The 27,291-nt window shown below is 36.2% G+C and overlaps 1 protein-coding gene across 1 annotated transcript in view; it reads right to left on the bottom strand.

The window, feature by feature from the left end:
• The window catches only part of dnmt3aa (DNA (cytosine-5-)-methyltransferase 3 alpha a), a 37,460-nt gene extending 11,082 nt beyond the window's left edge, over positions 1-26,378 (bottom strand). The window contains 10 exon segments of the mRNA XM_043219701.1: positions 430-465; positions 468-585; positions 754-861; positions 936-1,094; positions 2,112-2,342; positions 12,860-13,027; positions 14,383-14,426; positions 14,760-14,979; positions 19,512-19,619; positions 26,200-26,378. Coding sequence (XP_043075636.1) covers positions 430-465; positions 468-585; positions 754-861; positions 936-1,094; positions 2,112-2,342; positions 12,860-13,027; positions 14,383-14,426; positions 14,760-14,979; positions 19,512-19,619; positions 26,200-26,211 — 1,204 coding nt within the window. The 5' untranslated portion in view covers positions 26,212-26,378.
• Between the last annotated feature and the right edge of the window lie 913 nt (positions 26,379-27,291).

Here is a 27,291-nt window from a genome sequence, read left to right as displayed (position 1 = left end):
AAATCTATTTTAAATAAAAGTATTAAAACGTAATAAATATATGTTAATAATAAATAAACCTCAATACATTCATGTCATTAATTAAATACCATTCATTAAAAGAAAAAAATATAATACAAACTATAATAACATATATCAAAATATAACAAATATTATTTCTTAAATTATAAAATATAATAAAAAAATTATAACAATAAAAATAATACGTTAAATAGTAAGCTATAATAAATAGCAAAATTAATAATATATATTACACAATAATATTTGAAGTAGTAATTAATTATAGTGATGAATAATTAACTCTCTGCTAACAATTATAAAAACATTGATGAACATTTTTAGCTGAATAAAAAACATTTCTTAAAGAGTAAAATTAAATAGTTAAATAATAATCTGGGCCTGTGGCTGTGTGTCTGTCAGATACTTTACCTGGTGGCGGCTCCAGGCCTTTGGCACCAGAAGGGGAAACCCAGTGTTGGCCCATTCAATCATCTGCCGAGTGTGCTTTTCAACATCGTTAGTTATGTCCAAGTCATCGGCGGACACACACACAGGGAACGGTTTACCGGCACGCATACCCGCCGTCTGTATAGAGATCCACACATACAATCAATCAATCACTTTTATTTATATAGCTGTTTTAACAGTGCAGATTGTATCAAAGCACTGAACAGTATCTAATAGGAGAACAGAGTGATAGTAATGTACTATCACATACACTAACACACACGACAGAGAAATATCATGACTTGCCTGTAAAACTTCATAGATGGCTTTTCTGTACATGGGCTGTTTGTTGTAGGTGGGCTGATGAAAAGACGAGCTGAATGTGCTCAAGGGTGACAGTTTTTCCACGCACACCTGACAGAGGAGAGATGCTCATTATAATGTCTCTTATCAGCGTTCATGAAGGATCCTGATCCCGACTGACTCACCACAGAGAACTTGCCATCTCCGAACCACATGACCCAGCGGGTGCCTTCAGCGGCCCGACTGCGACCCGCCATCCACCCCGACACGATCCGGCCGGGCCACCAGGAGAACCCCCGCAGCTTCCCCCAGACCAGCTCCCCGATCCCGAACCCACGGCCGTCCTGAAACACACGAAAACCAACGTCAGAGAAACCTCACGTACTGAAGGTTGCATCACAGCAAAACCTGATTCATGATACGAAGAGCTACTTTTCTGAATCTAATGTGCTGTTGTGCTGTAACATGAAATTAGGAAACGCAATAAAATTAAAAAGCCTAAAATTAAGTCAATTTAAGTTTAAGTTTAATTAAGTTAATTTTTCATTTTTAGCAAATGATCACTGGAAAAAGCAGCTGCAAAATTTTAAAAAAAGTAAAACAAATAATCAATTCAGGAAGTCGAACTAACTATTAAATGTTTTATTCTAGCTATAATTTTAGATTAAGTTTGAAGCAAGACTAAAAAATAGCAGAAGCAAAGAAGCAGGACTTCTCTGAATAATTGTAAAAAGTAAAATATAATTTTCATTTACAACTATTTAATATTTTTAATATTAATTCATATTGTTATCAGATTGATAATTCCTTGTCATTTATATGCATTTAATTCAGAATCATAATACATATATTTAAATATATATATATATATATTAATTTTGTTGATAAATATTAAATAAAAATAGTTGGTTACTAATTTATACATTTATTTATACATTTACAATAAAATAATATTTGTTAACTCTGGAATTGCACTGGCAATCAAGTATGAAATACAAACAAAATGCAGGAGAAAATATTTGTATATAATTAATTATTATTTATTATTAATTTATTAAATAATAATAATAATAATAAATAAAATAATGAATCAAATTTAAATCAATCTATTTTTTATTTTATTTTAATAATAGTTCGTTCTGTATATCTAATAAAAACGTTAAGTCATGGAAAATACCTTATTTAAACCAGATAAGAGCCATTATTTTTAAAGAGTGATCCATCATGTTTTTTGTGCTAGCTGTATTTTTTGTTATTTCTTTAACCTAACCAAATGAACCCAACTGCAGTTTGTTTGAGATTAATTGGAACGCACAATGAAAAAAAACCCTGATTTTTGAAACGACTCTTCAGATACTCACCTCGTACTCCAGATCCATCTCTGAGGACCTCGCCATCACTTTGTTGCCGCAGGCAACGGGAGGCGGTTCAGGCGTCGTGGCGACTGTTGGGGAGGCGGGGTCAGTGTGCTGCTGCTGAGGTGTGGGTGTGGACGGGAGGTTGATGGCTGACTCCTCCTCCTTCTGGGGGCCCACAGCTGATTGGTCGTCCATCATGTCACTCATGGTCATCACCAGTTGGGCCTTCTCCTCCTTAAAGACACAGAAGAACACAAACACTGAGGTGAAATACAGACACAAACAAACAAGTCTCACTAATATTGCTCGAGAAACAGCAATATTTTTTTTTTCCAGCGAGACAACAGACTAGTGTGTTTATGTTCAGATGAATAAGGATTTGAAATCACTGTGGAAATGTAGCCTGCAGGTTTTTACTGTCATATGAGGACAAACTCTCAGTCAACACGAGACAGGATGTCTCTTCTGAAACCTCCAGAATTACTGGTGTCCGGATAGAAAAGTCAATGTTTGTAGGAACATTGTAGAAATCCAACAGTTCATAGACCTGCTTCATTCATATTCCATATTCTTAATCTAATAATAAGCCTGGCATTGTGGATCAGGAACACAGCTGGCTCTTTGACAAACTGCTTTGGATAAAAGCAACTGCTAAATGTATAAACGTATGGGTGAATAAACGATGATTCTGAGTAAAAATGCATCTTCATAATTTTTCCATAGTCTTTTATTGCAGAAGCATGTTGAGATACACCAAAAGTCTGGGATCTTTATTGCGAGAAAGCTTTACTTTTCTGCTGTTTTGATCAAAAACTGCAAAATTGTGAAATATTATTACAAATTAAAATAGCTGGTTTGCAATTAACTTTTAAAATGCTATTTATTACCGCAAAGCTAAATGTTCAGCATCATCACTCCAGTTTTTCAGGACTCTGATCATAAAAAACATTTATTTCAAATAGAAATATTTTGCAATATTATAAATGCCTTAACTCTCATTTTTGATCAATTTATTGCATCCTCGCCGAATAAACGTTTTTATTTAAAAAACCATCTCACTGACCCCAAACTTGTCAGCACCAGCGTATGTGTAATGAAGATTCATTATGTGCAGATTTGAAGCAATGCTGTGGATTTGGCAGGAGCCAGACGGATTGTGATCTACAGTCTCCAACGAGTCCACGATGTCAACAATATTCCCATGACTCCAAAACATTACTCACAACCTTACGGATCCAGCACTGCAGCCCGCAGGAAAAACATCTCCGCTCAGCTTCCGCTAGCCATTTCTTATAGTTAAATGTTAAAATACTTTCTCATCTGCCAATTAAACAAGTAAACCTTTTACAGTATATAGGAATATTTTAAGTCTATTTTTTAAACATTGCTCTTTCTGCTTGAGCATCCTGAAATCCTAGAGAACTGCATTTGTGCCCTTGAGAAATATAAGGGTTTCTTAATTGTTTTAAATGTCCAATTGTGGTGTACTTCAAATCCCAAAAGTAACTGTTCTTGCAGATAATATTGATTAAAATGCCACTTTGCTGTAAGTGTAGTTCACTAACATGACCGTTGCATACACTTATAAAGTCCATTTTAAATTATTATATTAATAATCTTTTGCCTTTAGTAGTAGTGCTGGTGAAGAAAAATAGCATCTCTATTGCTATCTTGCATACTACAAATTATATTCTGGACAAAACTTTGGTGTGCAACTGTCCAAATCTTGCAGCTTATTGAGAAGAGGCGTGCTATGAATTTTTTAAGCATTTGGTTCATATGATGACGAGAGGTATATCTGTGGTTTAAAACTTAAGACAAGTGGGTGGCCTTTTGGACTTAGACTATTCTAGTCTTTAATTATCACCATGGAAACTGTCGATCCATGCCCTAGCAACTATTTATAACACCCTAGCAACCATATGGAAGCATAAATAAGTCACATGTCAACAACAGAACATTACAGAGACACAGGGTTTGTCTTTTCTGGTTCGATCAAACAGTCAGTCTATTTTTTTTAACCCTAGTAACTGTCTAGCAACACCATAGCATCCATTTGGTAACAAATAATTCACACCTCGGCACCAAAATATTACAGAGACACAGGGTTTGGCTCTTTTGGTTCTGTTAGACATTCAGTCTATTTTTTTCACTACCTAGCAACACCCTAGCAACCATTCAAAGCAACCTAGCAACCATTTGGTAGCATAAACATACCCCATCTCATCACCAGAACATCATATAGGCTCTATTTGTTCAGTCAGATATTCAGTCTATTTTTCTCACACTAGTTTCTGTCTAGCAACACTTTAGTAACCATTTACAGCAACCAAACAACCTGTAGTATGTTATTCAGTATTACATTTATTACATTTCAAATGTACTGAACTGCAACTTTATCATTAAAAATATGTCATTACAAATATATTTAAATGCATGCCATATGGTTCAATACAAGCGACATCAAAGTTTACTATAGATACTTAACAATAAATTACAAAGACAACTGAATTATCAAATGACATATAAAAATGCACTTCAGTCCTGCTTAAGTGGATAAAAAACACATTTTGTAATCAAATTAAGTACACGCTTTTAAAGTGTCAAAACCTTACTTTATTTTCTTAATAAAAGTCCCTCTTTTTTAAAGTATGCTAAAGTAAAAATTTTCACCAGGGAATACATGTTTCATTCTCAGTGGTTCTGCTTCTTTTGTAACCATTGTATGTGAGACTACTTCAAGCAGCTGTTGGTTTCTTATGTGTGACCTTTTGCAGGAAGGTCACAAGCGCGCCTTATACGACCTTCAACCCCACTAAACGGCCAACCACAGAGCAGCTAATCACACCGAAACACAGAGACGTAAAATACAGAAGACAGGCCTGTTTGACGGGTCAGTGGAGACACATAAACTCACTGCGGTCCTGCATACGCTTCACAAGAGGGATGGAAACAGAAGATGGCATTGACATCTATCTCAGATGCTTAGTGCTAAATACAGGTTTAAACAGATGAGACAAATCGTTTGCCACAGTGAAAACAAAGCTCAATCAGATGAATAAATCATTACATATGCAAATGTGTGTCATGTTTTTGTCGTCTGTGGTGCTAATTACAAACTTTACAAACTCTTCAAGTTTGAGAACATGAGCACACGCATATACTTAAACCCTAGTGAGTGAGAGTTTTCCAGGTTTTTTTTTTAAAGGAATCAATCAATTTAGAAAGGATGCAATAAATTAAAGGTGACGTGTATAATTAAAAAATGTACATGTATAAAGAAAACTATATTGCAAATAAATGCTGGTCTTATGAACTTTGTATTTGTTAAGGAATCCTGCCAAAAAAGTGTTTTTGTTTCCACAAAGATATGAAGAAGCACAACTGTATTTCAGCATTGATAATAAAAATAAAATTTGGCACTAAAGACTGGAGTAATAATGCTCAAAAAATAAAGCTTTCATTATATAAATGATTATTTATATAATCAAAAAACTGTTATTTAAAACTCTTTTTATTTCATAATAGTTCTTTTTTATCAAATAAATTCAGCTTTGTCGAACAGAAAAGGCTTTTTTCAAAAAACATGGTAGTGTATTCGAATTAGCAATAAAACATAACGATCAACATTATGATAAACAACACATGCGAATATTGGCTAAAACAGCCCATTTTCAATTAAACTAATCTGTTTTTCAATCAGAATGTTCACTGAGCAGTGCATTCTGGGAGTGCGACATTTGTGATAAATACATGCGATGCTGCCTTAGAATTTGGCCAAAACCCTCCTACCTCTTGGAACCTTTTCTTCATCCGAACTGCAATGCACCTTAAAATACTGCCTAAATAGGCAGCTCACTAGATTTGGAACAGATCTACTATCGGAATCAGATTGTTGGTCCTCTTCTAGTCGTGTCTCCATGACGTTATAATGGTTGTGTTGGTGGTTACCCAGCAGCCCTTTGGCAAACGGCCCAGTGCACCCTGGGAAATGCGGTCTTTAACCGATTACCTAATTTCCTGCTGCAGTCCACATTGGCGCTCTATAAATGGCGACAGTGTTTCTATGTCCCGACACATAGAAAACATTTGAAAACTTCTCGTGAAAAGTGTGTGAACATCTCCCACTGTGACCTGAATACGCCATCTGACCCTTCGGCCTCCGTGACGACCCTTGGCTTTACGACGAGTTTCAAGAGCTGAAAGCTTTATGATTGTGACCCAGGCGTGAACGACCTCTGACCCCAACCTAACCATGACCCTAAAGTCTCTGAGGCTCATTTCTATGCAAATGCCACTGCTTTTTGTAAAGCATTTAGACACTTTAGCAAACACAGCTCTGAAGTCACTTTGAAAGAAGTCTCTTCTGCTCTCCAAGGCTGCATTTATTTGATTAAAAACACATACAGTGAAATATAGTTTAATTAGGCCAATGAGATCTCATGATGTGTGGGGCTAACCTGTGCAATGTGACAGAAACAGACACCCAGTAACTCACAAAACATCAGTGTTTCACAGAAATTCTACATTTTTGGGTCATCTGAGCCTGAAACATTATTAAGTCTACTTTAGATTTTGTTAATATTTAAATAATTTAACAACACAACAAATTATTGTTTTTTTAAAGATTAAATTTTTTGTTTAATTTATTTATGCACTACAATGTTCACAAAAACCCTTGGAGTTTGGGAAGCTCAACTTTATTGCACCATGGTGTGAGAATTTAGTCAAATTCCTCACATATAGCCAAGTTAAACCTTTTCAGCTCAAAGTGACAATCACCACTTAAAAATGATTAAATGCATTAAACATACAGTGTGGAAAAGCAAAAAACAAAACTCGCAAACATTATATAAAGAAATCGAGTAGCACTTACCCACTCTCTCTATGTCCAGGATAGAATACAAACAGCACTACATCTAAATTATGCAATGTGTATGCTATGCACATTTTTTTGTATTACATGTGTCAAAGTACACAGTACACAACAGGCTACCATATTATATCTCACAATCCAACATGTCTGAATTGACATTATAGATCTTGTATAATTAACAGGTTTTTTGACATCTCGATCTGACTGTCAAAACATATTACATGCAAAATAAACATGCTGGCATGCAAAATAAAATAAATCGTTATTTAGCATGCTACAGTTTAAATGTTTATCAGTGCTACACTTAAAAATAAAGGCTCTTTGTTGATTCAAGCATATTTTTTAACATCTATGGAAGCTTTCTCTACACAAAAGCTTCTTTATAGTGGAACAACGTCCCTTAGATTTTTACAATGTTTTTTAGAGTAAGAAAAAAATTTCTTTTAAGAACTGTCGACTGAAATGTTCTTCAATGAACCATAACAGTTATTCTATGGTACCGCTGCAGAAACTTTATTTTAAGAGAGTAATGCATGCTGCAGCACATACTATTTTTTTTAAATAACAGATAGTATATAGTATACACAAGCATCGATAAAGGATACAGAACTGCAGTTTTTATGTTGGTTTAAAATGACTCACACACACACACTTTTGAAACAGCCAAGTCAACATTTTCTACCTTCATTCTCTGTGCTAAAGACACACACACACACACACACACACACACACACACACACACACACACACACACACACACACGGATCAGTAAATGTGTCTTTTACACAGAGTGTACACGTACCCACACACGCCGCTGTGTCTGATCGGCCGTCCTTCTCAGGTAGCTGTGTGTGTGTGTGTTTGTGTGTACGCAGGCAAAAAGACACTTTTAAATCAGAAAGGGGGGAGACACTCGCACAATGTCTTTGTTTGGGAATCGCTGGTCACGTGACTCAGCCCTGATTGGTCACAGAGGGTTTGCAAAAACCGGGACCAGAAGGGCGTCCGCCGCAAAACGAGACACTGAATGAGAGTGGAGTGCCGACCAGAGAAAAACGAGTGTGTGGGTGTGTGTGTGGGTTTAGATTTGTTAATGATTGATTTCTTCCCCAGGCAGGATTATACTACACATTTTGACTGTCTCTGTTACTGAGTAACACGGAAAGGTTCAATTAAGCCATGATTTATGAGCCTAGAATGAATGAGAGAGCAACACACACACACACACACACACACACACACACACACAGAGGAAACTCCTTAAGGAAATATAAAAGAAAACACTATTACAAATAATTACGTTATTCTTTATAGTGTCTTCATAAACCAAACCGCTTCACACACTATGTGTGATTCTCTCAAACACACACACACACATGTTTGTAATCAGGTCTTCGTGAAGCACCGTAGCAGCGCTGCGCCAGAGTTTGATGAGATCCAGAGGCTGCAGTGGGCGGGATCTCTGCGACCCAGGAGAAACAGCCCTCGCTGGGTGAGCCGAGGACACGGCAGCCCCTGAAAACCCCCGCGGCCCCGGATAAACACACGCTTTAGTACTTTATCACACAAAACACTCATTCAGACCACCTTTGTTATCTATTTTTTGGGCTGTTTTTAGCATTCTAATATTACTTATTAGCAAATCCCTAAAATGTGGTTAAAACAGAGCTAGGAGCGCTACACTCTTCAAAACAATGGCACTGTATTGGCGTTGATGGTTCGATGAAGAACATTTAAAATCCACGAAACGCTTCCAGCCCACAGAAGGTCCCTCATAGTGGAAAAATGGTTCTTTTATGACACTGAAGAAAAAAATCACTTTGGAGCCTTTATTTTCTAATTGGTAATCAAAGTACTGGAAATATGTCTTAAATCAACACAAGGGGTGTTTATTTATGATTCAGTGCAAATCTGTGGAGCTAAATCTGCATGGGCTTGAACACAAGCACCTGGAGAGCAAAATTATTTTTTTTTGCATAAATGGTCGTATTATACAGCGAGACCTGTGTCGAGGACCACCCAGAGTCTGTTTTACGGGCCGTTTGATGCATATTGAACACAAAAAGGCAAGCTCAAATCTGATTAGCGGGGCTTTATGCAATTTCCAGGAGTCAGGGAGCACCGCTTTACATCAGTCTGACAGAAGACAAAGTCATGTTTATAAAGTGAGAGCTTTTGAGTAAGAACCAGTTGCTGGATTAAAATTAGATACTAGAACCACAATGCCACAGACGCCACTATTCAAAGATCTGGGGTCGGTAAGATTTTAATGTTTTTGAAAGAAACCTCTAACACAAACTATATAAAACTATTACTTGTTCGAGACTTATTTAAGTAGAACGTAAGAGCTAAAGAAAGTAAAACTGCAACACAGAACTAAAACAATACATCAATAACACTTCAGCGCTGGTTTGAGTATGCCCTATTCAACACACTCGCGCAGCACACACACACCTCTACAGGAAACAGGGCCTCACAGTGCAGCCAAGGACTCTACTACTGCAAACACACACACACACACACCCACACACACACACACGTGGCTGTGAGACAAGTAGACGTATTTTAGTGAACCCAACCCAACTGACTTTCCACTGATGTTCACTTTCCGCTTACTTCAATGGACAAAACACACACACACACACACACACCAGCACAGTATGCATTCAACGCGAATACATACCACTCAACATTGTACTAAATTGTTTTCCATTCCATATAAACACGCTCATTTGTATCGTTCAGCAGCTCGTATTGGAGGATGTGAGTTTTCCATATGTCCTTAACTCAACTCGTATCAAACTTCAGCAGCAGACACTGAGCGCTTTGCTTCTTTGTCTCTAAAGGAATGTACAGGATTCAACAAAGGGAAAAAGATTCTGACTTGTTGATTTAAAAAATTAGCCAGTGTTAATTTTGACAACAAATTTTAATTTAGTTTTAGTCATATTTTAGTCGTCTGAATTGTTTCGACTAAATCTACAGTAAGTTTAGTCAGCTAAAATCAAATGGCTTTAGTTACAGTGTAATGCATTTATTAATAATTTTTCTAAAATTTCCAAACTCATTATGTTTGACATTAAGGCTTTATCATGATAGACATTAACTTAACTGTGGTCACACACAACATGCCATTATGTTAAACATAACCACTTTTCATAAAGAAAAATATTTGTTTCTTTCTTTTTTTTTTTTCAATGAAACACCGATGGTTATTTAGGCTAATTATGCATTCTTTATAACAACTCGTTTACCATATTATTCATTATTTCAAGCAGACATATACTTATTCATATAAATAAATTGAGTATAATCTTTAGGACTACTAAGTACTAAGTAATTCAGTCAAGAGCAGTGAGTGATTTTACTTTTGTTACTTGATTGACATCAGTGACTTGGACAATAGCAACTAAATTAGGCCGCTATCCCTTTAAAAAACAAATTCACGGATGCAATGTACTGATATATGTTCTCCCTACCATTTACATTAACTTAAGGCAAAGTAGACTTTACATGAATGGTTGACAAACCTGATATTTTAACTTAATTTTGTGTGTAAGTACTTGAGTGCTGTGTGAGACAAGCTCTCTGTGTGTTTATGCCTTCACTCGGACTAATAAAATCTCTTGCATCGTCAAATTTATCCATATACCTGCTCTTCTCTTTTTTTCTTACTATCCTGCAGGATAGATCAATAAGGCTATGTTACGCTGGACTGTAAGTAACGCATCTATCCACATAGCGGATTTGTTCTGAATGAAACTTATCCGAAATCGCTCCTGCCTAACATTTCCGTCTTGTTTTTTTTCATTAAGGAAAATGTCAATAGATATTCGTTATAGTTTTTGTCATTTAAAATTAGTTTTCGTTCATCATCGCCTCGTTTTCGGTGGTGAAAAAACGGTTGTTGAAGAAAATTATAGTGAAAAATTATTCGTCAATGAAATTAACCCTGCTTAGAGTGTAGGTACACTAAATAAATAAAATAAATACCGTTGTTAAATTCCACAAACACAACATAAACACTTGGATTACTTAAAATTGCAATATAAATGAAGAGAAGACAGATCTTTCCTTCCATATGGTGACATACATAAGTAAAAACGATTATCAAAATAGATTGATGCAGGCAAATCTGAAGTTAAGCTTGCAAGAAAAAGAAGCGGGGTTTGATCAAAGTACAGCACAAGTCATTAGAGAGAATTAGAAAATCAATTCGAAAAAACTAAAATATTAAACAATGACGGACGAATCATTCACAATAGGATCTGTAACACGCATTCAGAAAATAGAGTACATTTCCATATCCATTATATTACTCATAAGGTTACCGTTATAAAATTGCTTACCAGCCCTTTGGGTTTTTAGTTGCCTAAATCTGTCAAACCTGATAACGTTGGCACGATACTCATGCAACTATACAAAAAAAATATTCTTAGATATAAACTCATAACGCTTTATGTAAGTGAAGTATATCAAGTTCATCCATCTTCTTAACAGATGATTTAGGGTAGGGAGAAATAAATGTATAAAAGTATACAAAGAATATAGTTAATCAACACATTTAGTATAAATGTACATTTTTCAGGGCTTTATCCAATATAGATACACTCAAATTGGCTTTTACATAAATGCTGTTCATACATTTACATAAATGTTCCTTTGTTGGTAGACTATAAATGTATATATTTATTTATTTATTTTTATTGCCAGCATCTATGACTATTTTTACGGCAAGATCGTTGTATTTTAAAGGGGTTGTGAATAGTTTTCTATTGTCCACTTTTCGGTGCTGTTTTGACCCCCCTCAAGTAAATGCCCACTGATATGATTGGCTAACAGCTGTGTATGTGTGCCTCTGTCCTTCACAGATGGACGCTGCTGTGAAAAACGCATAAATAATCAGTAAATATGAAACAATCTGTTATAATAGACAAAGCAGTAGTGATCACATAATGAAAACAGTTACTCATGCTTGTGTTCTGATATTACTAGCAAAGGTCAATATAGTCGGCACAGCATTGTCTTTTAGTTTCAATTGTGGTCAAATTGTGGCTTGTTTGTAAACGGAAAAATGTGAACGAATCAGTTTTTACTGATGCCGTCAATAAAAATATAATTCATCAAATAAATGTTATCGTTTCTGTGTTTGCCGCTCCAGTGTGGGCGGGGCTAAACAAGCAGCGATGTAGAAGAAAGCGTCGATTTTTTCTTCTGTTTAGGCGGTGTTTATCCACACGATCACATCAAAAAGCTATCCATTTGGCAGATTGTCATCAACAGAAGCTGTTTTTAGACTAACAAGAAGGTTCTGAGTTCTGAAACTTACAGAATGTTTTTATAGCACTCACATATCAAAAGATCAGTTCATGACCCCTTTAAAAAAAAACTAATGCTAATAACACAGTAGTAATGAAAACAGCATATGATAACCAACTCACATCACTGTAACAAACATTATATAAGACCAAGGACCACAAAACCAGACATAAGTGTTTTTCATCATGTGAAAGCTGAATAAATAAGCTTTCCAATGACGTATTTGTTAGGATTGGATAATATTTGAAAACCTGGAATCTGAGGGTGTAAATACTGAGAAAACTGCCTTTAAAGCTGTTCAAATTAAATTCTTAGCATATTACCAATCAAAAATTAAGTTTTAAAATATTTAAATAAAAAAAATGTCTTCATGAAACATGATCTTTACTTAATATCCTAATGATTTTAGGCATAAAAAGAAAAATCAATAATTTCGACCATACAGTTTATTTTTGGCTATTGCTACAAATATACCCCTGCGACTTTTTTTGACTGGTTTCGTGGTCCAGGGTCACATGCGAGATTTTGATAGATTTTGTAAATAATGGTACTGTACTTCTGTTGCCTCTCTGACCTTCTCCTTCCTCCAGCGGGCAAGCCACTCCTCTTTCTCTCTGCGGCTGATGTGATAGGGGTCTCCGGCCTGAAAGGTTTCTCTTTGAACGGGACGTCTCCTCAGACTTATGTCCCAGCCCTGCCGGCCCCTCAGTCGACCCCCGTCGCTCTACAAGACAAACACGACTCGCTTAGCAGCCAAGGAATACACACAATCACAGACTCAAACAGCTCTGGCTTTCATTGTCTCGTTACATGTTTTTCAAGGCGATCCGTAGGGATCTGTAGGACTTTCACTAGCGCTTGTTTTGCAGTGCAAACCAATTTGTAGGCGGCTTTATTTACCCTGTCTATGTTTGTGAATTACAGTGCGTATATGTAGCCGTAATAAAACACCCGTAACGTGTTCAACAGCCTGTAAACACATTTCTTTTGGCATGTTACAACTCACAGCACCACTTGGGCCAAGTTTCGGCTTTACACATTCATGACTCTCACATAAACATGGCATGTTCTCATATTCTCGTGAGTATTTCCCGTGATCTACACCGAGCAGGAGCAGATTAATCAATCACAGATGGTCAACTCTGTGTGATGTATTAACTAGACCTTTCTGAACCACCCGACTGGTTCCAGATAACCAATTAGTTTAAATTTAAACCAGTTCTACAAGCAACTCTGTGAAAAGAAATTCTGTGCAGGGTTGCTTTGTTCATCGAAATAAAACCGAAATTGTTATATGACTTAATGCGTTTATCACATTGTAAATCTGTGATTTAATTCAATAAATATGTGCACCGAACGTTTTAGTCTGCAACACAGCACTGTGTTCGTTTATACGCGAGCAGCCAAAGATGCAGTGTTTTCAGTTTCCTGTTTTGCATGAAACTCTTGCTGAGCTTGGGACGATTATAACCAACCATCTTTCCAAACTTGTAATAAGATGCACGTATAAACCGTGTGTTGTCTACAAAAGACAAATTTTTTGGTAATCACTGCCTGCAGTTTTCTGGGAAAATATAACATTCAAAAACAAGGAAATTAAGAAATATTAGTACTGAAATTAGTGTTGTAAATTTACAGTTTTCTGAGATTTCCAAAATTTTGCCCATTTGTCTATTTTTTTTACTCATTTGAAATACAGTCAAATTGAATATGCTCTCTTATTTTTTTATATATTCTAACATATACAAGTCAAAATAACCATGTTTCAATTTTTACATAAATATTGTAATACACTGAATGACAGTGTAACATTGTTTTAGCCAAATTTTGACATTTTATTCTCCAAAAACCTCTCTCAAAATGTAAAAATTGACTTACATTTAATGTGCTTTCTATAGACATAAAGTCCCTTTTGTAAATTTCTTTTGATGCAGACCTCTTGACTTCATTGACCCAAATATATTTTTATCATATAAAATTTGATTGTTGCAGCCCTAGTCCAGTAAATTAATTAAATGTTATTCTCAAAATATATTACGTTCTTTTATCCGTCGATATTTTACTGTTTTGAATCCTCACCTCTCCTCTGCTGGTGTCGCTGCTGGTGTCGTCCTCCTCAATGTCTGTGAGACAAACACAGAGGTCATTTAGAAGACAACAAGCCTGAAAGAAAAAACTGCCATAGATGGAAAAATACTCATTTAGTGCACTGATGCATTAACGTGGAAGTGCTTAAAGCTAACGTTTGTTCAATTAAACCAAATATTATTTAGCTAGATAGCTGACAGTTAAAGAGTGTGCCAATATTTTTCTAAATTGTTCCTGTAAATGAAGAATTAATGTACGCCGCAAGAGCACCTCGTTCCATCGCTGTTAACGAATTCTAAATTGTATTTTCCGATACATTTCACATTTGAAGTCTGTCAGACTGACTGAACTATAGACAGGTGACTCACGGCGCTCCGGGTGCTGAAGTTTCCGCCGCCCTCGTTTCTTCCGTGGAGTGGAAGGGGCGGAGTCTCCGTCGGCTCCGGAAGGCGTGTCTGTGCCGTTCTGGTGGGTGGAGTCAGGGGAGGAGTCGCTCTGCTCCACGTTTTTCTTTGAAACCCGATTCTCTGTTTCACCGTTACACCCCGCCTTCTTCATACAGACCACGCCCTCAATACAACTACCCACCTATCAGAGGACAGAGAGCGAATGACTCAGCAAATAGACAGAAATATCAGTACCGGATAAGATGCATGTGTCATAATGGGAAAGAGAGTAATTACGTGGCTCACCGGGACTGTCCCTAATCATACATTACCAGCGGCATGAAATGCACATCTCAAATTCTGCAGGCTAGCAGATGAATATCACTGAGCTAAACTATCCTTCCTATAAAACCATGCCGCTTTACAATACAATCGAAAGTTAAAGAAGTAACACACTTCTATCCTCATTTATTTTAATTAGTGTTAAAACTAATAGTAATAATAATTTTTGCTATATTAATTTTTAGATCAGAAACATTGCTTTATTAAAATTGTAAAAATAAGCAATAAAGTTAAAAATAATAATTATTATAACTATTAAAAATCATTCAAAATCAAGAATGATTATATATTTCATAATTGTAAGTAATAAATGTAAGTATGCACAGATTCATATTACATAAGACATATACTGCAGTGCAATGACACAGATCAGCTAAAGATCAATTATTTCAGCACTGAAACACTTAACATGAAACAGCGTTTAAAAGCCCATTTTACTGACATAAAATGACATATGTATGAGTGAAACAGAATACACAGTGAGACAAAACATGTTTTTATTTATCAGGGATTAATTATTCTCAAAATGATGTGCGTTAAGACAGTAAACGGGGATTTCACATTGACTTTATCACCCACTAATAAAGAAATAAAGCAGGAAATCACTAAAATGTTTGGGGGCTGCCGGGACGTCCTACGGCGTGACGCTGTCTGCTAACTTTATTATAAACAATAAAAGTCTCTTAGGTTCAGTACGACGAGGGCCGGTGTGACTTTTACTGCTGTCTGTGAGTTAATAGATGCCAAGCACACTCTCACGTGTATATGAATCAGAGCAGTCGCACACACATTAGTGCTTTCATTAGAGCGATCGGCGACTCTCTTTGAGAGCCGCTGATGTCTTTAATCAACAGGTGAGAAAGTCTATAAACCTCAAAGGACCTGCAGGTGTTTCAGCCCAAGCGCGCACACTCTCTGCACTCATTTTCTTTGAATAAAGAAGCATACAGTTGAGTAGGTGAATGCACACGCTTCTAGCCGCAGAGGCTCGGTCTCATGCATGCAAAATGGGTCAAAACACAAATTAAGAGGCTGGAAAGCATCATCAAAGCATTCATTGCGCTTGCGTACTTGCGTGGAGTATGTGTCTGGCCTGAAGCGAAAAACGTTACACAACACAAACTCAGTGGACATCGCAAGATCAAGGAGATGAAATGGATCAAATCGTTCAGAGAAGCAACTGTACATCAAAGTGTGTAACAAGCCCTGAGGCCAAGGAGTGTTTAACATTCATTTACTAAATAAACACTGCAATTCCCACAAGTCTTTTGTGCGTTCAGATCACGATACGGCCATGATGGTTTTATTAGACATCTGTAGTAAACTTTGAAGTCTCTTTGCCTGGCCATTTTGTTATTAATTATTTGATAAATGCATGTGTGAAAAGTAGGCTTGCTGCGATAGACAGGTACTGGGGGTAATGCAGGTGATTTTTTTCTAATAATAAAAATCATTTAATTCAATGAGAGAACAGACAATTAAAACTGAACGTGGCTGCTCAATGCAGCGCGCCGAACGAACAACAGTCACGCACAGATCAGATTCATTTATCATGTAGTCGAGGGTGTCGAGCTGACTGATGAGAGTGAGGTGAAAAAGACAAGATGATGACGAAAGAGTTTCAAAACCAAATGCAAAAGCACCTGCTAAAATATTTTGCATTTTGAAACTCCTGTTGACTTCTGCCATCAATCTAAGTGATTTTTTTTTTGTTTTGTAAATTGCTTACTGGTTTATTTGGTTCCACAGTTTTTGCTGATTTTTTTAAACTGTATTTTTTCCATTATTTTATATCAAGGTGTATGGCATAAGTGCCTCCTTATTTTCTTACTTGTTTTGCTAATAAATGTTAAGATACATTTGTTTCTCATTCTTTACTGATTATTTTAGTTTGTATACCTATTTAAACTATTTACCTATTTAAACTATTTTTAAGTTATTTGTTATATTATATTAGGCATACAGCATTTTTATTCGTTTTGTTAATAAAATTTTTATGTTCTACATTGTCTTTTGCTAAACTGCTGATAATTTAAAAGTGTAAGTAAAATCTTCTTTCTTTTTTAAACTAGGCTATTTAAAAGTAAAGTAATTCAAGGAAAAGTAGCGAAACTTTAACGAACTAAAAGCAAACAGCTGCTTGTTGCCGAACAGCTTCAAATTTAAAAGTGAAAGTAAAACACGTGCGGTGCTTACAGGCTATTTAAAACCTATAGAAAGCAAGGAAAAACTCAATAGACCCCCACCACGGTCATTGCGGTATTACTGGTGTTGTCACACGATGATTAACAGGTGAGAATTTTTCCTCAATGTCACAACTCTAGTAAAAAGTGTTGTGAGGTTTCTGCAGGTTTGTAATATTTTTAAAGATCTCGAAGCAAAGGACTTTTTTAAGGAGCCTCAAAGAAAAGCATTAAAATAAATAAAGTTTTAATGCCATGCCTTGGTGAATGCAACATAAATGTTGATGGTTAGTTGCATGTGTGAAACCACTAACCAAAACATGTGAAGAAATTAAAACAATCTAGTTTGTCTATCTGCTGTCTATGTATATTGTAAAATCCTAACATGTCAGCACACTAACCACGAGGCTGTCGGTGCCAGAGCAGATACATAAATAATAAAACAAATATGAAAAAGCGCATTAAAAAATATCAGCTTCATTCTGGTAAATAACACACACTTTTTTTACAGTTCAATCAAACCGCCAAAAAATAGAAGTAACACATTCTCAGTTTTCAAGCAAACATCCTGCTTTGCTCAAAACTACTTCACATTACGGAAGGATCAAGAGAAGCATAAACTCAGAAAGAATGTCTCTACGCGTTTGACTGACAGCGTATGTGGGCGCTTCCTTCCGGTCGAAACATCAGCATCTGTTATGCTGTAATGCTGGAGTTTCAGATGCACTTATGATCGCAACAGTGTTCGTCTAAAACAATAAGCATACATTTATGAAAACTTACCATCATCAGAGATCCGCAGACAATAGCACCTCGTCTCCTTCTCTATCTCTCTGTGTATCACTCACTCTCTCTCTTTCATCATACTTCCGCCTGGTCATGTGACCACATCTGCTGCAGCCACAGTTTCCTGCTCTTTTCACCACGCTGGAGTAAACTTACTTTATGAACTGACTTTATATGCCGCGTGGGGCAATAATCGCCAAAATACTTGGGGATAGTAAGGATAGTTTATGCAAAAATTCTGTCATCATTTAGGTTTTTCCATTTCTTTCTTCTGTTGAACACAAAAGAAGATATTTTGAAGAATGTCGGTACTGGTAGCCATTGACTTCAGTAGTGTTTTTTTACTATGGAAGTCAGTGGCTACCAGCAACGGTTTGGTTATTCAAAAATCTTCTTTTTTCATTCAACAGAAAAAAGGAACTTGTGAAGGTTAAAATCAATTGAAATAATTCATTGTCATGTCACTCCAAATCTATAGGACTTTCTTTTTTTTGTTATAGAAAAAAGACAGTTAGAATAAGTATTTTAAATGAAAGTAAAACAAGACAGATACTGTTGAGAAAAGGACAAAGACAACCCAAAATTTCCAAACAATGGCAACTTATGGTGACTAAATAGATTTAAGTATAAAAATAAACAAATAAAAAATTAAGCCGCTTGACAACACTGCTAAAAATGACTTCTGCACTGGATATGGGTCACTATGAATTGTGATTACAAACTTGTCTAACACTTTTTAATTCTGCTCACCAAGGCAACATTAATTTGATCAAAAAAATATCTTTTAAAATAGCTGTTTTCTATTTGAATAATATTTTAAAATGTAATTAATTTCTGTGATGTAAAGCTGAATTGTCAGTATCATGACTCCAGTCTTCAGCGTCATGTGATCCATCAGATATCATTTCAAATTATTATTCATGTTTAAAACAGTTGTGCAATTTTGTGGAAGCAGTGATGTATTTTTTTTTCATAATAACAGATATTTTGAATCTTGTGTAACACTATAAACTTCACTGTCTTCACTGTCACTTTTGATCAATTTAATGTGTGCTTGCTGAAAAAAAAAAAAATGCTAGCTTCCAAAAGACCAAAATTTCTTCATGGAAAAAAGTCACATCATACAGGTTTGGAATGACATGAGGGTGAGTAAATGAAAAGATTTTCATTTTTGGCTGAACTGTCTCTTTAAATCAGCACATGGGGAGCACAGACATACAGGGCTGAAGCTGGTATCTCATGCAGTATTTGATCAGCTGCTCATTTTTCAATCATGGCTCACAGACATTCAAATCAGCTCACAATCACGCCAAAGACCTACTGGCATGCAGAAGACAAGGCAATGAACATGCTATGCAAATATATTGTTAATCCACTGATTTTCTGAAGCTGTGCTTATGTGAGTATGTGCACATGTACTCACTCCTGGTGCTTTGCGTTTTCGAGCGGGTCGTCCGACTCTTCGTGTTGGTGTGTCCGTCACTCTCTCTTCACGTGTGACCTCACACACTTCCTGTTCCGCCTCTGGACTCTAAAACAAACACACAAACACTAACACACTCTTTTCTCATTTGAAGCTGTTCTCTGAGATAATAGTGACACTGGCTCAAAACTCTTCTATATAAGACAGTCGTTCTCTAAAATATTTTCTTAATAAAACAAATTTTGACCTATTTTTTCCCCTCTAGATTGTGAGATTTTAATTATTTTTATTTTAGTTTAGTTTAATTTAAGTTGACATTTAAAGTATTAATATAATACAAAAAAATACCATACCTATATATAAAAATATATATTTTAAAAATAAATGAATATTATTAGAACCAAAATAATTTTTAAATGTTTAAATTGTAATTTTAAGAACTTTTATCAACAAGTATAAAATAATAACAAATTACAAAAGACATTTTATTTAATAAAAATAAAATAATTTTAATTTGGAATTTATTTGAGGGACGGATATATGAGCATATAATTTAAACATGAATTTTAAACTGATCTTTGAATGTATAATAAAAGTAAAATAAAAGAACAGAATTTTACTTTGAAAGGCTTTATGTAAGGAAATGTAAATTAGCATAATAAAATAAATTAGAAATAAAATTAAAAAAATGAAATAAAATAAGTAGAATTTTTTATTTGAAGTACCTAATCTATAAGCAGAAAGAAAAGAAAATAATCTATGAGCACATAATAAACTAGGGAATTTTAATAAGAAGGAGATTGATCTTTAAATACTAAAACAAAACAAAACAAAACAAAATAAAAAATACATTTAAGGAGTTTAAGGAGCATATTTTTCACAGACATAGACACACATGTGCGTGCAGAGATGATCCGTCTGGACTCTCTCAGTGGGGATCCAGTCGGATGAGAGCGGTTACTAAGGTGAAAATACTGCTTAGCAACTGTCTCCAGCAGGTCATGATGCTGCTCTCCCGAACAAAATCATGAGGTCATTTCCCTGGCAACAATCCCAGCAACCATGTGCCCACTAATGTTATTTATCCACTAGTGTTATCACATAACAGACATTGTGCAGATCTAATTCATGAACTCTCCTGTCTCTCTCATAAATCGTTCTGCCATAACCTTTGACACAACATGAAGTTTAATCGGGCCCCACAGGTCAAGGGTCACCAGGGGAGTATTTCTGCAAATGAGCGTGTGTGAAACTGCCTGAATGGATGTTAATAGTCATTAAACATTAACCTCGAGTCCATTAGAGATATGAAAACCACAGATGAACGTGACATGAACTCCACTCATCTGTGTTGCATCATATTAGTCAACAGAGTGATATTACAGCAGGTCAGTGGAGCGTAATGGACTAATCAAAGACTTCAGCCTCAATCAAGAGAGACGTGATGTACCGTAACCACGGTCTCAAGACTAATGCCAGCTAAATAACAAATATATCTGAGGAAATTGTATGAAAAGTGAGGCATTGAGGCAGTATTTATAACAGTACAAAAGATTTCTATTCAAATAAATGCTGCTCTTTTTTGTGCTTTTTTAGTTATCAAAGAATCCTGAGAACAATTTACAATAACTTCGTAATTTATTTTTAACATTGATAATAATAAATGTTTCTTGAGCAGCAAATTAAAAATAAGTAACTTTTTGAATGGTGAAGTATAATTGCAATTCATACTTTAGTTTTAATGTATTTTTTATTACATTTATGTCTTTATTTTATTTACAATTAGCACATTTTTAACATACAACTCTTTTGATTTATTAATAATGCATGTCTTCCAATTCATCTCAATTAAACTGCAGTTGGATTATTTTGACTAGGTTAAAAACACAACTAACACAATAAAAAACATGATTTTTTTTAAATTTATGAAACTATCTACATCTATATATATATATATATATATATATATACACAAACACATAGATAAATAGTAAGAGTACAGTACGAATACATGACTCAGAATAGTATGTCAGCGGTAGTATAGCAGAATATTACATCAGAACATCAGAGCGCGGAGACATTTTGTGTCTGCTTTTGTCATCTCTAGATTATTTCGGTCATCAGCAGGTTATTTTGGGCCACTGCTGTTGCCAAGCAACCAGACTGGGCCGAGAACAGGAGGAAGTTCCCTGGTGTAACGAGTCTGTTGGGTCCAGCACCTCTCTCTCTCAATCTCTCTCCCTCTCTTCCGCTCTCTATCTCCAGGTAGAGTACCCACATATATAAAAGCTAAAATGACTGAAGAAAATACACCTGCACACTGTCCTATAGGCACCATTTAAATAAAAAATATATAGGTTATTAAAAAAAATCTAAAGATATAAATAATAATAATAATATACAAACAAATGTATATTATGATATTCAAAAATGTATCTTTTCTTTATTAAAAGAAATCTAAGTTTTATAACAAAAACAAAAAATTTTATTCTGAATTTGAAATCCCATTATTAACATTAACATGTATATGAACACAAATGTGGCTTATTATGAATTCATATTGAGCTTTCCATAGGTAAAATAATTTCTTTCAGATAGAATAAGCATATTCACTACATGCGTTGCATGTTTGTGTGCTCCTGTTTGCAAGAGTTCGCCTTTAAATGGGTCGATTTTCTCTGCCAAAGCAAACACTGATCTGATCAGTGCCATAAATACTATATCAGCCAATAAATAACTGCAGCCGGGTTCACGGAGGGCATCTGAATGAGCTGAGCAATAAAATACACCACAAACAACACACACATCCGAGCTCTCAAACACACCTTTTGCCCCGCTCAAGATCGATTACTAAAGCTCTAGTAACTGATTCACCTGCTCAACAGACCAAAGTTGGTGCAAAGTTAATAAAAACCAATGAAAACACAACAGTTAACCAGCTCAAACCCCCAACAACTACTCTAATAAAATGCTTCTTTCAGTACACGTTAACAGATTTTCAGACTGGATATAGCTCATGTCACCATCATTAGATCACTAGGTCTAAACCGACTCTCTTTTCTGCAAAATATACTGTAAAACCAATTCACCTACTATATTAAATGAAAAATTAGCACATGCCTCACCTCACATGACTTCGAGCTGCATAAATCAGTAGACAAGGCTTTCTGAACACTCTAAGGCCGGCGTAGATAAACTACCGAGGCTGTGCGCTGCTCCAACAGCTGAAAACAGATTTATAATAACTGAATGGCCATTAAAGTGTAAGAGGAGCGGAGCAGGAAAATGTAGAGTTACTAGAGCTTCTCTCGAGATTCCTGAGGTCAGTAGGACTGTAAAATCTCTCTCTCTGACAGGTTCCAGGTTAATGCTCATCCGTGACTTTAATGAGTTTCCCTAATCATCCGTGTCTTTTTTTTTTTTTTGGCCTACTCATTCCAAAGATGGGCAATTTAAGTTAAAGGGAACATCTGACAAGCACAGAGGTGAGATTTTATTAGTTTAAATTGGGAAGTTCGGTCATCACAGGGCCCTATACGGGTATATAATATGCTACAATAACATCAAATTAAAGCCAAAAACAATATTTAAAGGGAAAAAAACCCATATTTTACTCACCCTGAAGCCATCCTACATGTATATGGCTTTCTTTTTCAGGCAAACATAGTTGGGAGTTTTTAAAAAAATTACCCTGGCTCTTCTAAGCTTGGTAATGCAGGTGGATAGCGGCCATTATTTCGAAGCTCCATAAATCAGATATATCCACAAGTACTGCAACACCTTCGGGGGGTTATCACATGTCCTCTGAAGCAGATGAATGGTTTTTTGTAACAAAAATATTTCTTGTTTTAAAACTACAGCACAAATAACTGACTGACTGAGCGCCGAGCGGCCGCTATCCACCATCATTACCAAGCTTGGATAAGCCAGGATAATTTTCTGCGTTCGTCTGAAAGAAGAAAGTCATATACACCTAGGATAGATTGGGGGTGAGTAAAATATGGGGTCATTTTGGGGTAAACTATTCCTTTAAACTCTGGCTAGAATAGCAAAACCATGGTTAATTTGCGGTTACCGTGGTTTAACTATAGTAACCATGTTTTTTTGTGGTAAAACCATGGTTAATTTTCGTAAGGGATGTAATTTATTTATAGGCTATAATCTATTAAGTGGCGTTTTACACATTCATTGATTTTTTTTATATGTTGTTAATAAACAGCATATGCTTTCTCAACAGTTCCTGCCTCTTAAACAATTTTCAGACGTATCTGTGCCGTATATGAGTGACGCGTCAAATTTAAAATTTGAAAAGCGCGCGCTTCGCTGAACGATCTGCAGCGTTCCAAATTTTTTGCAGACCTTGTAGACGCGGTAAAAAAAAAAAAAAAAAAAAAAAAAAAAAAAAAAAAAAAGGTGTTTTAGTCGCAGCCTGGTTTGTCCTTTTCACTTTGCCCGTGTCTGGCGGCTTCCACTCGGTTCCCCAGCACACACACACACACATACACACACACACGCCAGTGACGAAACGAACGTCTCCTACCGTTTTGTTCGCTGCTGCGTCACAGTCCAGATCAAGAGGCATGATGAAACAAAAACACACTACAGGCCTGATCGATGCATTTGAAATAAACGCAAATGAAACAAAAGACATTAAAATGCTGAGGGACTTTTGTGGCGATGAAACTGATCCACCTTCAGACCATCAAATCCTCCTTCTCCCTGCGAAACCAAACACAACAACGACCGTGTCAATTTATTTCTGGGGCAAAATGGACATTCAGGCATCAATAGCGCACGGCTGTAGGAAACCTGATTATTCTGGCCAATTCTGCGAAAGGCGACACATCTATGCAAGGAGAGCGCAGGGGGAAAGACAAGTATCTGTCACGTTTCCCTCATTACGCCCCTGGTAGAAACGAGGCAAGGTTGTCTTATCGCGCATCACGACAGTTCGTAAAGAAAAAAGACTTGATTTGTGCGCACAAAAGACAAACAGCAGCCAGTTTGTGGTTTAATGTGGAGAGGCTGTAACATGGCGGGCGTTTGAATCCCTGCCAGTTCGTCTTTGCGCTTTATAACGCGCCACATCCGTTAATTCCGCGACGCCCCGGTAAAACGAGCGCGTTTCTCATTTACTCGTAACAGCTCGTTCATTTTCGCATAACCCCGTTTTAATAAGCTCCGGCATATCGCCGGGACACCGGTGAAATGAAAAAGCCTTTAATGGACGAAGAGCCAGACGACTTTGACTGTCATCTCACTCGCGTAAAATTAGATCGAAAAACTGAGGAAGAAACTCGGGCGTAAAAGACGACGCGTCGGTTAAACGGGATTCGTCGGCTTTTTGACTTGAACTTTTCCGATGCGTCGAAGCCTTTCTCAACACGACAGGGCTTTACAAACTTCACGGACTCACATTTGTGCCAAGACTGAGGCTAGACATCCTCAAGAAATACAGAAGGACGCCCAGCCTCGTGTTTGATTGTCAATTAAAAGTAGAGATATCACGAAATGTAAGACTTGCGTTTCGATTAACGTTAGCTAGATTTGACTGATTAATGACATCTAACAATGGGAACTTGATTTTTTTTTTATTATTATTAAACACACAATGAACCTTTAGGGAAAGGAAACTCTGCCTGAACACTGTTTTAGATCAAACTAAACACGCAATAGGGAGTTTCTGATATTAAACAATGAGCAAGGGAGAAATGAAAGGCCTAATGCAGAAAAAAAAAACAATCCAGAATGCGAATAAGTTTTTTTTTGCTACATCTTCAGGTTGAGGTTCTCATCAAAATAAAAACATTGTCTCCGTATTCGACTCTTTGGAGACTACAAAGTTCTTGATGTTGCAGCAAACGTTCTCCAGATATTTTTTTTAAAGCACCATTTTTTTCGTCCTGCTTTGCATTTTATTTATTTATTTATATTTCCCAGCATTTCGAAAGAGCTCGTAAAGTCGCACGACAGCGCGATCAGAAGCGTGTCCCAGCGGTGAAGCCCGTGACACCTGACTCAGGTGTGCTTAGACTGGACAGACCTTCATGAATAAACACAAAACTCAAAAAAAAAAAAAAAAAAAACACGCATATTTAATTACAATTAACGATACAGTGGAGACACCGTGAGCCTAACACACTGATACAGGTCAACAGCTTTCTCCCTTTTTTTAATGTGCTTTATAAATATGCAAAACCCAATAACCAACCGATATAACATATTCTGCTATAAATAACATTTGCACAAATAACCCTGCAAAAAGGCCTCACGGAGTTAACGTCTCAAGATCACCCAGGAGAGCTTTTTCTTCCTTACGGTTATTTTACCCTTCGTTTCTCGCGTACGAGTGGTTACACTACAAGTTTCCACAAAGTTATTGATAGACGCTGCGTTAAATCCCGATGATGAAGTGTAATGCCGGCTGACGGACTTCTTTCGGCTCGCGCCGTTCACGCGTTCGTTTCGCTACCGCGCGCTGAACCGAATTAAAATGTCACGCGAGCTCAGGCGAGCGGGCGCAAGGAGAACTCTTTTAAGGCAGCAGCAGCTGCTGGATTTTTGCAACGCACATCTGCGCAGATCTGAAATCATCATCTTCCCCAGCACCACCATCTTCATCATCCTCATCCTCGTCCTCCTCGCATGTCAGAGAAGAGCTCGGTGTGTGTGTATCTGTGTGAATTACCCGTTTCGCCATGCAGCCCCGGGCCTGAACCCTCCGGTGGTCGCGCGCTGCCCGTCTTCCCTCCGCGTCTCTCCCCGTCCTGACCCTCCCCGGCACCGGCACCGGCCTGCTCCGCTCCGCCGTCTCGGGCTTCAGACGCCGCAAAGGCCCGTCAGCGGGAAGGAGTTCGCGGGGTCCTAGAGACCGTTAGATCTGGCTCGCTAGTGACGTCACAGCCCTCGCGCGCATTCTGGAGATCGACTAAACCACGTGATTTTTTTCAGGCTTCGTAAATTAGTTTTCCCGTCTTGTTAAACATTTGTGTGTTAAGTAGCTTAACTACTTTGGCACATTACGCCGTGAGAGCAGGGCCATGCAAGGTCAGTGGTCTGTGTGTAATAACACCCTGAATCATATAAAAGTATAATATTAAATAATAATATATATTTTACAAAAAGACAACGTTTAAAGTTAAACTAAGTTTTTTATGCTCTTGAAATAAGTCGAAAACGTTAAAGTATTTAACGTTTTTAATCAAATACTGTAAAAATATTAAATAAATATTAATATTTAATATATATAATATATATATAATATATATTATAATATAATATATATATATATATATATATATATAATTGCTCTCAAACTAATCACAATTCATCACATCCAAAATAAAAGTTTTTACTGTATATATTATTTATAATAGAAAATAATATTTTATATTTTCAAAATATATACTGTGTGTATAAGAAACAGTACACATGCATGCATAAAAATGCATATACATATATATATATATATATATATATATATATATATATATATATATATATATATATATATATATATATATATATATATACACAAACACACACTCAAATAGATAAAGATATAAAACTGCCTCTATTTTAAAACACCACTAATAATAGCGCGCTCTCTCTTTCTCTGAGAGAGAGAGAGAGAGAGAGAGAGTTTTAAGAGATTAAGAGTTATTAAGATAGGGTAACACTTTGTTCAATATACAATATCCATTACATGTAGGACTACTGTAATAAGAAATTGTGCATAATTACACGCAACTAACTGTAAACATAAATCTCATCCTAACCA

Source organism: Puntigrus tetrazona, chromosome 20 (assembly GCF_018831695.1).
Source record: "Puntigrus tetrazona isolate hp1 chromosome 20, ASM1883169v1, whole genome shotgun sequence".
Classification (NCBI taxonomy): domain Eukaryota; kingdom Metazoa; phylum Chordata; class Actinopteri; order Cypriniformes; family Cyprinidae; genus Puntigrus; species Puntigrus tetrazona.
The sequence above is the reverse complement of the archived record's forward strand: the minus strand, read 5'-3'. Positions and strand labels throughout refer to the sequence as shown.